Raw genomic sequence first — 15,096 nt, forward strand, 5'->3', positions numbered from 1 at the left:
CCACATATACATGTATCTACGAATTCATATTCTATAGACCGCCCTGCTAAACCCAACCATAGGCCAAACTCCTATCAAAACAACAGCGTAACACTGACCAGTAACAAACTCATTCGAAACCCAACTTTTTTCTTTTTCTAACCTCTCTCTTTCCCGCCAGCGACTGTCGCGTCGCGGCGTTCTGGACCGCCCTGGTAAACTCAACCATAGACTTAAAACTGGCCAGCAACAAACTCAATCCAAACCGAACTTTTTTCTTTTTCGCTAACCGTTCTCTTTCCCGCCAGCGACCGTCGCGGCGTGCTGGACGCGGCGGCGCTGCAAGCCCTGGCCGGAGACAGCGTGTTGGAGAAGGAGAGGCAGCTGTCAGAGATGATCCTGCAACTGCAGATGGTGAGGGAGCAGCTACTGGCGCAGCAGGAGCATGCTAAGGTATGTTCTTTTTTTGAATTTCGAATTTAAGAGATAATCGAAAATATGTGGTTAATTTTTTGAATTTAGAAAATAAATTACAATCGAAAATGCGCCTTGCACGAATCTACACGTAATTTAAAGGGTCAAAACTCTAACATCTAAGAGTGGCGAGGATGGCAGCAGTGTTGAGAAGTGGCGTCTCTCGGGAGTGTATAGCATAAAGCGGGTAGAGCGCTTGCTCCGACTTGTATACCCCTTTGGGGATTATTGTCCAAAGCGTCAGGGTCACTTCCTAAACTAATCCAGAATACAATGATGGTTCTCCTACACATAAGGTCCACGTCTGGGAAGCCAAACCTACACGTGGACCAGGTCAGTAGGCAAAGGAAAACATTAAAGTACCTAGATAATTATAGATCTTGGTAGAGGCTACCGAAATATATAGAAGGATGATTTGATTAATTTTACTTTAGCTGAGCCGGCGTAGGTAGGCACATGTGATGATGTGAGCAATCTTTAATCATACCTACATCATTGTGGTTTTCCAAGTTTTCCTCAAACTTCCTGAAAGCCAGTAACCCTCAACTACCCCCACAGTCGTAAGGAGAACAGGGAGGGTCTTTCACATTGTAATTTGTCCCAACGGCTTTTTGTTTACCCTTTGCGCCAAATTAGGTTAGTCTCAGCCCCGGACCTCCTTGTGTCCAGTTGAGATTGTCAAATTGAATTTTAAATTTGGAACTCGAATTCTAAAGCCGTGCGCCATGTTGGAATTGGTAGAATTTCCCGGCGTTTGGGTAGTTTTTGAATGATTGTTTAGATAATTGGGTCGTATGAAAATTATTGAATATTAAGATTAAATACCAAGATAAAGAATGCTTGCTAAAACTTTGACCTGTAATAAATTATTACAATAATGACGATAAAGTCACAACCTATCACGTTAAGTGCATAAACAATCTAACGATTGTATGTTTAAGATTATTCAAAACAATTTCAGATCACACAATTCAATAACACAAAGGCGTAACCGACTAAACATCAGATATCCAAGGTTGTGTTTATTGAAAAATCCAGCCATACTTTAAATGCCAAGCCTTATTTGCTCCCATACAATTGCTTGTATACTTTCATACAGGTAGCCGGCGGCATACAACAAAGACACTCTTATACTAATGAATCAGTGATAAAAACTCGAACAACACTCGATCACAGGCCCTCTGCGATAGGGTTGCCAACGTTGCGAAAAACTTGTGAAGTGCGGCTGTGAATAGCCATTCAGCTACCCCCATATAAAATTGTTTATTTGTGGAACTGTTTTAAATAAGCACTTATAAAAAAACTACTGTATAATAATTTAAAATGTTATAATGTAATTATTTTTAATTTAAAATGTTTCTTTCATTATAATAGCGTTTTACCACAGAGTAGTTCAAAAACATTGACGTTCATAGAAAATATTAATGAATTTGTCAGTACATAGCTAATTTTATAATATCCTAAATTCGGTTGAAACAAAAAGGGATTTTTTTGACTACCCATGTCTGGCAACCCTACCATTGTTGGCGGGACAGATTGAAGAGCTCCGTCTCTGCTAATGGCGGCAGCACGTTTGCATTCGCGCGCTTTTTGAAAACAGAACGTCCCTTTGTCGATGGTTCGTTCTATGCGGAATAGGCGTGTTCCGATACTGGCTGCTTTTGTTTTCAAAAAAGAAAAAAGATATTCTGAATGCCAGGATTTTTGTTTTGAAACTGCGTTCGATTTTAATTTCAATTCTGTGTAAGTCTGTTTGATTATCCAGGAGCTGACATATTGTGAATGCGTAGGTTTTCGCTATTTTCGTGGAGGCTATTAGGTACCTACTAGGCAAACTACTTTTTTTTCTGTGGTAGAAAAGTAAAACGTGATTTAAATCTAGATTACTTAAGAATGTACTCATTCGAATTAAGTAACTTTACTTCATATCAGTAAGCTACTGGTATTTAAATGGTCGACATGCCTCGTCTTAATTCTTTTCAAGGTTAGATATTCATATTAATTAGAACTTTAATCACTACTTTTTTCATTAACTATAAAATTTACTCGGCAAGAAACACAACAAATATCGTAATATCTAAGTTGTACATATATCATTCTCATATACAACAAAGCATCGGGCGTTGAAAGCATTCATTTACCCGCGTATGAAACCCCTATATTGTCCCCCCACCTGCCCCCCTATAGCAGACACAAACGGAAGTATGAAAATGAAACATTGAAACGGAAAAACGTATGAATCGCTGGACAGTGTTGCCATCTACCGGCACTTTCCCCTCTTTTGGATAAGTTACTGCATATTTTTAGGTAAATAAAAGTATAATAGCATCTATAAAGTTATGGAAATATTTTATGTATTTTTACCTACATAGTCCTCTCAGAATTGTAATTTTCATCTAGTTTGAATTATTTTTAGAGCATTTAATTGTTCTCAGAGAGAGTTAAATTCATTGTTTTTTCAGGCTCATTAAGTAATAACTCAATGTTGCTTAAAATTTTTGCATGTGTGTAACAAATGCTACTGTAGATGTAAAATAATAGATAGTATCTTTTTAGCACAAGACCAGATCAGAAAAACGCTACCCTGGCAACACAGGCGCTTCGCGATGAGCGTCGGACAAAAAATGAACACAAACACACGCTTAATTCGCAAAAAGCCCGTTTGATGTCGCTAATTGACAATCAGGCGGGACGCTTCTCATTGGCCCGGACAACTGTTCTCTTTTTAAAAATTAAAAACAAATAAATTACGGCCAGTATCTCGCCTTGTTTGACTCTACTCCTCTGGGATTCAAACAGTTGACAGTCTGCTTCGAATTCTCTCTATAACATCCCCTTTTACATTTTTTCTGTCTATCTGCTGGCCGTAGGTAAGTGTATAAATATATTAAAGTACTCTAAACCCTCTTTTCGTTGGTAAAACGTACCCTTAAAAGGATGTCTCATTAAAAAATCGCCTACAAAGTGATGGAAACGTTTATTACAAATTAGTGCATAAAGTCCTCGCTTTTAAACGACACATCGTTTGGATTTTCCCATTAAAAAAGTGCGACCACTAACCTTTGGATATGCATAACGCACTTGAGTCTACACCTTCAAATATAAATATAAACTAGAGTGTGACAGTTTAATTAACGCCAAATACAGTGATGCCGCGGTCACACTGAAAGAAAAAGCTACTTCGTTCGTCCAATTTGAAAGTATAAATGAAATTATTGCAGGTTAACAAAATGACATTGATTCTAATGTTACTCGAAGTAGGTTATTATATTTTACAATTAGGTATTTGTCGATTATCTCAATTTCCACTTCTTCTCGTCGTGTCGATATCATCTGTCTTAAACTTGCGTAGTCCAGTGGAATTTTCAATATTAGGAATACCGAAATACCTACTATAATAATCATGTGACAAAGTGACTATACCTCATTCGGGGAAACTACGTAGTACTAAGAATATAGGACTAGATTATAGGACATCAGAGCGGTCTATTTACAAAACCATACCTAAACCATTGTCTTCCCAATGATAACGGGCGAATCAAATTATTGGTCAAACCTCTCTTCTTTCGCTTTCCTCCCAAAAGCCGACCGTATCACGCTATCCAATGAACTAAATTCGCGTGTTCGCATTTTACTAGAGCAATCAAAGAGGGGATAACAATAGACTATTGTTGTAGCTATCTCTGTTGTGCGGATCGATGTTCCGTGTGCTAGAGTAGGACAGATGTATACTGCTGTTGCGTTCTTTCACAATGAGCAGGGAAAATGGGACACGCCTTGTGGCCCCGATTTTCTTCTATTCGCCAGCGCGAAGTAAATTTTCGTTTGCGCATGTTTTAGATTCGGTCCAAACTTATCATATCATATTATGATGTGGCAGTTGTGTATGTGTAGTAGTCGACATAAATGCAAAAAAACATACAAATACTTTACAAAAATAACTTTTTTTTAGATTTCTGGATTTCTCTCTTAAGGCATTATTTGACTCAGCAGCAGTCACCAACACCATCCATGTCAGGGGAAAACATCAATCAATTTAATGTTACGGAAATTAAACTCGTCCCATTTTACGCTTAAACGATTAAAAAAGAATCATACAGAGTACTTGCCTATCGTACTTAAAACAAATCCGTTCAGCAAATTCAATCCAAAGACTGAAATATTTACACAATTCGAAAAATTTGAAAATGTATTTATTCAACATATTTTTACGACTCGATGTTATTAAACCTGTACATCATAAAAGGCGAAGTCGTTTGCAGATTTTCATATCCCTCTTACGATTTTCCTTAACCGGTTTTTCGATTTAATACCGTCTAATACCGGTTCTTATAGAAACGACGTCAAATTTTGCAATACATTCTCCCATTTATGCGTATACAGCTTCTCAGGTAGAGATGCTGGTGCTTATCGAATAATAAACTATAATTACGAATTAAATCAATGATCTATAATGTTATTGCTTCATTATATTTTCACTAAATGTAGGACACTGTTACTTTGAAAGGAATACCGACAATGGTATGTGTATAAAATTTACTTAGGTACATAATTATAGTTGTATACACTCGCGAATGAAAAAGTTCCACTGACTTAGCAACGGATTTTGTTAATTTTTGTGTATTTTGTGGTATTTTTTCAATTCTCGCTCGCAAGTGTATACAATTAACAAAGAATCATTTTCTCACTATTCTATAGGTATTAGATCTATTTTATCTGTTATTTTGCTTCTTTTGTTTTATAAATTAGCTTTAAAACCACATCCAGTAGCTATTTACACCAATGACCAATAAAAATAAATCCAGTTTAAGTACTTAACTGCGGTTTATTTGCTGAAAGCACAACTCTAGCATTTAGCAACTTGTCTTGGATGCATTAAAATTCTAGTTAAGATTACTATGAGTCGTGCTTTTAACTAATTTAATTTATACTTTACTTTTATACTATATTTAATTTAAACTTTTTTACTAAACATCCAAGCCATCACTTGTAATAAGGTTTGTAAATAGTGATCGATTGACGGATGTCACTAAAACTTGCAACCAATATCGATCGACGTTAAGTCAATAAATGTTTATAAAATTTTATTGAAAGTTTCCAATAAATCATGCTCGTGGCCATTTAACAGTTATTTGCTGAACCGCAAAATATGATAGATATTGCACTGCATTAATAGTCGTTTAATTTAATTTTAACACTATACATTTTAAATAGGTATTTATTTATTAAATTCGCCAATATTACACTGATTACATTTCCCAATTAAATTAACATTAAGTCTAAACATAAACGCATCTTTAATTACTGCGAATACATCGTATGCCAGTATGTTTCATAAATTTGGAATAGCGTACTCTATGCTCATTCAACTATCAAAACTTTAACCAGCTAGTATTAAAAATATTCCAATTTCAAAATGACAGTTGTTTTTTGTTTTAAATAGATTGTTCCAATAAGATTGCGGCCTCCTTTCTGTTGTTTGTTTCTTATTGGCAGCCTAACGGGTCGGCTTGAGTAGCAGCAAGAGTAATCTTCGCCCATTTGCCAGTTCACGATTTCACCTTTGCTAGTAGCGACACAGCTTAATGGTGGCATTAATCTGTGGACAACTATCTTGTACCGAGCACCGAAGAGGTACTGGTTTACAGATTAAACAGGCTGGTTACGTTTTTTGCTATTAAAGGACTCTTGTAGGCATTATATGCTCGTTCCGATTATAGGTAGCTTTTCCCGCAAGTTTTGATTCGTTATGCTTTTGATGTTTTAGTTACCTATACGGCCTATTATACCTACTGCTCTGCATTTAATAGAATTTACAATTGTTAGTGTAATTGTTACCATGTTTTAATGAGTAAATAAATGAATTATTTATAATTATCTTTGAGTTTTGCGCCAGCACGTACGCAGTTACGCACATACATTCAGACTGAATTCTGAAACTGTAAGTTTGTATTCAATTATAATTTGCACAGCAGAAGTAGGGCAAACTAGCCAGTGGCAGAAGAACCTACAACAATATTTTAAATTTGGATTTGTTAATAATTTTTAAATATTGACTTGTTTATAACCAACAATACGGCTAGTTTCTTAATTATTATAAAATAGCACTATAGACCAAAAAAAACGCAACCAAAAAATTGCATTCCTTTCCAAAAGAAACAAAATCTATTCGCAAAGCACAAGTAAATTAAGTGCAAACCATTTGCCGATACAACACAGAGAAGGCGGGCTATTCTGAAAGCGTTGAAAGAAGTCTTAGAACGTTATTTTACGGTATCAAATCAACGCTGAAACGGTTTCCTTTGTGCGTCGCACTGAACGCTTTCTTGGCTGCTTTTCAACGGTTTTCTATAGAGGTAATAAAGGTTCCCACGGACACAATAGGGATGGTGGAAGGAAGGCGGTGAAAAGTTCCGAATGTGGGACGCGGGGTGGGCTAGGGATGCGCCGCCTTGTCGATGGTTCAGAGAATCTCTTGGAAATCATTGTGGGTAGTGCGTAAATTTTTTCAGCGCCCAAAATTTTATTTATGTTGAGAAATATTTTTTACAATACTCACTGAGAACAGAACTGTTTTGTCATACCTATTTCAATTATACAATGAGTTGGGAGATTTTCGAAGTTTTTTAATATGATATAATTGATCTATTGACTATAATAAGATGCTCGCAGCGTCCGCCGCAGTCAGTATTCTTCATGGTTTCGCAAAGTATAACTGCATTTGTATTAACATAAAATATTATGTTCCCATTTTCAGAATAGTTACTCATGTAAAGATATCGACTCGCAATTCCAACCCTAGCAGTCTATTCCCGACAGTTTTCAATTATTTTCCTTGGCTTTCTTAGCTCCGCGCTGAATGCCACGTAGAATAGCTTCAGGTTTTAAGAAATACTCCGCCTTTGTTCGACTGAAATGAAAGAGCACATCTCCCGTCCCTTTCCCTCCGATTGCGGTTAATTTATTTAATTAGTTGTTGCTGAATAGACCTGCAGACTAAAGTCGGGCGAAATCTGCGAGATGAAACAGATTTTTCATTCAATTTTTCTTTTCTTGTTTTGTTTTCAAAAAGTTTTTTGTGCCTTAGGTATGTTTTTTTGTGAAAAGTCTTTTTGTTTGTGTAGGAATTATAAACCGGGAAATCGGTGGAAGATTAAAAGCATGTTTTGTTAAACTAAAAGAAACACAAGATGGGAATATAAAACCGTGTTTAACGTATTCTCCAATACAATCAATTAGTAATTAAATGTCAAAGTCCAGTGGGGTGTCTGCTTTGAACGAGCTTTGTCGATCAAACGCCGAGATAACTATTTTACGATTCCGTAAGTTTATAAAATATTTTGTTCGATATTTTATTGGTGCCTTAAGACAATTTCAGTTGATAACATCGGCATCGTCAAGAAATTGACATTTGAATGATTCCCATCATTACTTTAGAATAATACTTTAGGATTATTGATTTAACATTACTTTGTTACCTATAATATGCTTATGTATTAGTTTGTCCATAACAAGACTGAGAATATTTTGATATTTTGAATTACCCTCAATCTATGCGATTCAAGAGTGTGTTCTACTTTGTCTCAATACTCTCAATGCAATAGAATAAAAAATAAGAAATGTTGGGAACACGATAAAGAAGAATGTTGGGACAAAATAGCCGGAAAAATGGCAATAAAACAAATTCAGAGACACCACTCAGACAATGATTCACAGAAAATTTACATAGATATTATTAAAAATGCTGAAAAAAAAACACAAAACGACATGCCATTTAGTCACAATAGGACTGTGAAACAATAAATCTGTCTGAAACAGCCATTTAGATTTCTTCAAAACTATGAATTTTGTGAATTTCAATAAAAGCGGCGACGAAAGACAAAATGGCACATTAAGTAAGGTGCGGACTTGAGTTAAGGGGTAGTTTGTTTCATTGATTTATAATTACATTCTTATGTGACATTTTAAGGTTTATGTTGTATTGAAGCTCCGGTAGCGCTTATTAACGATATAATCCAGTGTATTCTACTTCTGTTGGTGTATTTTTTAATTCCAGCAAAAATAACGTTTACTTTTGTAATTGCAATAAAACCATATTTTTGCTTCATAGATACAATAAATAATAAAAACAAAAGAAGACAAACTTTTTTCACGCAATCTTTTTGAAACCAGTAACTAGTGATGGCCACACTTGACACCGATGATATAAATTCAAATGTAATGTTGATGAGCGGGCGTCGACGTGTCTATGGCAGTTTACGACGCGGCAGCGAACGTGTTATTTGGCTATTAGGTATATTTAAAAATACACAACATGTCGGGAAATTAATATTGCTTTCGAATCTGCATAGACCTGCTTTTTGTAAAAAAAAGTCCAAAACCTAACTAATATTACAAATGCGAAAGTAACTGTATCTGTCTGTCTGTTACTCTTTCACGCCAAAACTACTGAACGGATTTGAATGAAATTTGGTATACAGATAGTCTAGACCCTGAAAAAGAACATAGGCTACTTTTTATCCCGGAATTCGCACAGGAAAACTTTTTAAGGCGAAGCGAAGCTCGCGGGAACAGCTAGTATTACTATTAAGTTAAAACATTATCCGTCCGTATACTTGTTTTGAATGCACTTCATTCATGCATCGAGTTCAAGGTCACATTTCATTAACAAAGGCACTGAAATAAATACTTCAACAACAGTGTTTCAGGTTTAATTAAGCTGCAGGTAATAAATCGCTACTCAATCCGGGCTGTGCAATAAAAATGAATTTATAACCATTTTCATGGAAAACAGTCCAGTTTTCGGGATTCACGGGAAAGGATTTTTGTTGTTCGCGCATTTTACAAAGCCAAAGGATTAGGAGCTCCAGTTAGATAGGTACTTATATGAAATAAAATCTCGAAATAAGCTATTCAATTTCTTTTCTCAAAGAATCGAGTGCTGAACAATCATTCGATGCATCGACACACACATCGTGATAAACGAGTAACGGATCTCGAAAAAATGTTACAACACACTTACCAAACACACCTTATTCCACCCAAACATGTCTGCTTCCATTCCCACAGACAAAGCGACCACCCAACAATGGACTGGCAATTAATAAAACCGTTTTTAAAAAAAGAATGCCTAAAAGAAAAAGAAAATGTGAACTCCCGCGTTCCCGCGTCAAACGATATAAACGCTCATCCTCGCACATCGCGCGAGATCACGTTCCACGCATTATTGTGATGTGTTCGAATTTTGAAATTTATTTGTTCCGAACTTTTTTCCCTTCACGCCTTCCGTTTTGTTACCTCTTTTTGGCCGTAAACAATTGTTGTTAATGCGCCGCTCGCGATTTTTAAATCACGCGCGCACTTGAAAACAAGAACGAAATAATTTAACGTACCGCCGATTACTTTTGACCGAGTTAATTTCGTTTCTTTTTTATTACTTGTATAAAATAAGATTGAGCGAACGGAACAGTCAATGAATAAATATTTGAGTAGTAATAAGTAATTTGTCACAGCCCTGTCAATGGACGTGAACGCAGCGGTCGTTTCCTGTGTCATTATACAAACATGCAATAAAATTTCACCAATACCTCATACGCGATTCATTTAAATATCACCTTTAGTAGTTTGACATAGGAGTGAGGACTTAAGTGATTTGGTAACTAAAGCGCAGAAGAGGTCAGTAGTCTAGTGACAAAGTAAACAAAAGCTGAGTGTATCGCGTCAGTTACATTGTATATTGCATGAGCCTTTGATGTTAGCGGCTGATATTACGTAGGGTTGCCAAAAATGCATAAAAAATTTAAATAAAAATATGATTGCAATTTTTATGAAAACTCAAGACAGGTATTGTACTCAAACACGTTATTGACATGTGCTGCAATACATATTACGTATATAAAAATAAATACTCTTTCAGCTAAGCTTAGCCAGACCCTACACCTTATCCTTATACTTACTATTCATTTACTCCAGACCAACCAGAATGTTATGCTATCAGAGTAACTTTTTGGTCTGAAAAAAATTAGCTTTCATTTACAACATTGACACGAAAGAAGAATAAGTCACTATATGTATACGACTGCTGTTTGTGGTAACTCTGAGGAGTGCTGAGCTTTTTTCCCACCTCAGTTTTTAAGTGGCAACCCTGCGCCTCACCATAGACAACAGTTTACACCGGCATCGTTTAAACACGAGACCATAGAGAAGACGTTGTTTACGCGCGCCGGGCACTCATTACGGATTGTTATTAGAATAATAAAATTGTAGATATCCGCTCCCAAATATTGTATATGTAGCTTTGCGGGGCCTTCGTGTTTGATGCGTGATCTGGATACTTCTTCTAAATACCTACATTCGCAAGCAATGAAAAAATATTAGTGACATAGCATCAAATTACTCCTAAACGGAAAAGGATAGCTTTATACTACCTGTATTCAATACATAAAATCTTTATTTATTTATAATATTTATTTATTTATTATTTATAACTTAAAAATAAATATTCTACTAGACTGGAAAGCTTATGAAAATCAGTTTAGTAGACTTGAGCTATTGTGTAACTCTTTTTTTTTTTTTTTTATGTTGGGACATCTCACACACGGCCATCCGACCCCAAGCTAGGCAGAACCTGTGTTATGGGTGTCGGACAGCTGATATATCTACACAAATACATAGATAGATACATACTAAATATAAATATAAATATAAATATCAACACCCATCACACACCCATCAACATAAATATCACACCCTCTTAATTCACTTGCGTATATAAAACTATTTTGTCTGCTTCATCATCACCATCAGCCCGTAATCAATAACCGCTGGGTATAGGCCTCTTCCAGAAGTCCCAGGGAAAAACTGTCCTCGGCCTTCCTCATCGAGCATACACCCACGATCAATGAAAAAGTTCCAGTGAATGGAACGTCAACGGCAGGTGGAACTTTTTCATTGCATTTGAGTGTATTAAAGTCTGTTTTTAATCTCAGATACTAAATCCTCAGATTCTAAACGGTTCATATCAACAGTCGATTGTCCCGCGATTAGGTGACGTTCTATTGGCGGGACAAAAGACTGTTGTTGAACCATTCATAATCTGTCAATTTAGTAGGTATCTTAGATTAAAAAACAGTACAACATTCGAATAGTTTCAGTTTCAGTGATGGAACAGGAAGGCGCCACCTGCATCGATCATAGCTCGGTTCTCGGTAACCCTCCGGAGAATTGCGAAACTCAATTGCTTTATTCCGTCCAGAGCTTCTGGGAAGTGACCTGTCTGTTCCGTTTTATTAATCTAGCTCTATGGCTGTAAACAATTTTAATCCACGTCTTGGAACGGGTGAGCCGTTTCGGGCTATTGTTTCGAAATATGTGGAAAAGTTCTTGAAACGAAAACTGAAAATATTTGTCTTTTATCAAACTAAGTGCCTATTTGTACAAAGAAACTAGCCTCATTGACTTTATAATTACTATATATTTGCAAAACAATGGTATACGTTAGTATAGGTAGGTACCTATATTATGTTCAGTAAATTTTTCATTCAGCCGGTTTAATACTTCTGTCTTCGGTCCGAAAATAGTCATATTGGTTTCGACGATCGGGTAGCGATGAAGCTGTCAAGACGTCAAGACGGACTGCAATCGCATTAACACTTCTGCACCTCATTCTAACAAGTTAATTGACCAAGCAATCAACCAACGAAGGCAGCGGGAAAAACTTAGCGAATTTGCTCGAAAACTGACGAAAGTATTTGCTATGGTGTCAATAAGAACGGAAATTTCATGACGCTCTCTGACAATGGTTTTATCCCACAAGTAACCGCCCCCCCCCGCGAGGTGGACGGACGATATAGTCAAGTCCGCGGGGAAGCACTGGATGCGGGCCGCCTCCGATCGGACAAGGTGGAAATCATTGGGGGAGGCCTATGTTCAGCAGTGGACGTCCTATGGCTGAGATGATGAACCGCCCACAAAATTTGAAACATTTTTAATTTAATTACATAATGCGTATAGCTTTAATATAAATTGCATAAAATAGTGCCATAATTATGACTGTTCTTGAATAACAATTCCCCTCTAAATGGTGCTAAACAAAACTACTTCTTGATCTTAACTCATAATATTTAAATGCATAAAAAATACAGAACTTTAAGGCAAAGGTTGTCGTGCCAGAGTGCCTTAAATTTTTAATTGCATCGCGTATAATTATAATGCTTTCTTTGTGTATTGAGCCTTCACATGGCGAGCTGACGTTGGAAAAAGTGTAATGTACTAAGCTGTTAGATTTTAATGGGGAGTTTTTCTTCGGACTTCTTAGGTAGGTATTTCAGTGTAACATGGCTTTTAATTATAATGACATTAATGAGTTACACTTTTTTATAGTTTTATTTGTGAAAAATACAACTCTATTGCAATAACAGTCGTAGTTTAGTAGTGTCGTGCCTGACGATATGAAAATCACCTTATTGAAAGAAAAAAATCATGCACTGGTTTGGAATTACCTTTCAATTTTAATTTGTCTGGAAGAACTTGACTTGGTATCATTTGTAATTAATTTTATTAAAATTTTCCTTTCAGGTAAGTTTAGCTGATGAAAATGAAAGAGTACCTAGTCATGGAAACCAATGGGGTAAGTTTGTAAGTCCACAATTTTTGGTCACCGATGACTATGACTTAAATTCGATCGTAAAAGACAATATTATATGTAGGTATAAATATCGGGAAAAAAGGTGAACAGTCAAAATCATAAACATCAAATAATGAAAAATACTGATGCGACTGTAAAACAATTATCTACATAAATTTAATAAGTATAACTCTATGGGCTGCACCTATAGATAAAGATATAAATATACAACCAGTTCGTACACACACATATTCAACATGTTAAAAGTTTTTCTCACAATTAACAAAAAGTTCCAAGAATTTCTTTATTATTAAAAATGTTAATTGTTCTTTTAACTGTCCTGTACTGGTACGAAGTTCTCGTTATAAAGTAACTTAAATTACTGTCTATAAGTATACTTTACCCGAGTCATTAAACTTTTCTTGCCACAACATTTTGTAACATATCAAGATTTTGACAATACGAAATGATAAATCAAGACTTTTTAAAGGAAAAAAACCTTAGCATATCTCTCATTACGGGCATCTCTAAGCAACGTTATCTCGAAATTCTCGTCTCTCAGACGTAATTAAAGGGGACATTCTAGTATCCCCGATGCCCGATAACGCAGCAATTGAAACTAATACCATTGTGGGTCCAGCAGGCTTCACACGCATCTAGTGAATTTTATTACAACACATGCAGCGAGGGGTTAAACACTCGAGTTTGTTGGCAATTAACAAGCCACTTTTCGTTTGTACAATGAGTTTTAGGGTTAGTTTATGTTTTGGTTGTTTTGGATAGCGCGATCTATATTTCTAGATTATAATGGTTATGGAGTACTGATCAACCGATTTGAATATTAAATCATTGTTTAGTAATAAAATATTTGGTTATCATCAATATAGTTATGTCAAAATTTATCCGTTATATGAGTAGCATAAACCAATGAATGATATATGAACAGCACAATCCTGAGAGATTTTGTGATCATATTTGAATTTTTTAGAAAATGATAATCTATAGATCATTTATTTCATATTGGATAGGATTCCCTTTTTAATATTTTGACTGCTCGTTTCGATAGTTTCGTAAATCGATTATTTCGGTAACTAATGTAAATTTTATAGGTTCGGAACAATATAAATTTCACGCTTCGTCTTACTACGTTTTCGTTGACATACAAATTGCATGATTAATTCTAAGATTTTACGATGTTATATTAAGGCTTGCGTGGGCGACCATTCTTCCGTATCCTACGTAACTTTGAATGCCAACTTTTAATCATAATTAAATTTTATTATACTATTGGATTTTCAATATTTTGATAGGATAGGATCTAACAGGAAAATAACATAGGTAAGTATTAGAACCTACTACAAAACATCCACACTGAAACAGTTGACAAAACAATTTCATATCACAAAACGATATAATTAATAAACTCATTAAAAGCCAGTTCTACCACTCAAGTGGAATGAGAACAACGTTTCATCTCGAGAGCCGTGAGACTAAACTGAGTTTAGCACTCGTCGTAAATCAGAGATGGGCTCTTTATTGTAGTTATTGTAGGTAAGTAATCTACACAAAAAAAAAATGAGTCCGCGCCACGACTGAAGTTTTACGGCAAAATTGGTAACTAACCTAATCTTTCATTTAGTTCTATGGGTGCTGTGCTGACACTGCTGACTGCTGACAAATAGTAAATCCAAAAATTAAAAAATAAGTATCGGACTTTAGGTGGCGCGGACTCTACTCTAATCGTCCAATTTTTTCACATAATGTTAATTGTATGTTCTTGCAAATATTGTGTTTGCTGGATTACACAATAATTATTTAACGGTGATCTTTATATGGATAGAATCCATCCATCCCTACCTACAGATATCTTGTATTTCTTGTAAACACGATTCTACCAACAGCGAACCTCCCGCTGATTTCATACATAGAACATCAATTTTAACGGATAAAAATTCAAGGTGTTACCATGTAAACTCACATCACCATATTATAATGATTTATTAACAGTATTGCTACTA

The 15,096-nt window shown here is 35.6% G+C and overlaps 1 protein-coding gene across 2 annotated transcripts in view; it reads left to right on the plus strand.

Moving 5' to 3' along the window:
- The window catches only part of LOC105398198 (transcription factor SOX-5), a 203,626-nt gene that overhangs the window by 159,972 nt on the left and 28,558 nt on the right, over window positions 1-15,096 (plus strand). For both annotated transcript variants that reach the window (XM_038120522.2, XM_038120521.2), the window contains exon 3: window positions 288-432. In XM_038120522.2, coding sequence (XP_037976450.2) covers window positions 288-432 — 145 coding nt within the window. The remainder of the gene's footprint in view (window positions 1-287; window positions 433-15,096) is intronic.

Source organism: Plutella xylostella, chromosome 14, assembly GCF_932276165.1.
Source record: "Plutella xylostella chromosome 14, ilPluXylo3.1, whole genome shotgun sequence".
Lineage (NCBI taxonomy): Eukaryota > Metazoa > Arthropoda > Insecta > Lepidoptera > Plutellidae > Plutella > Plutella xylostella.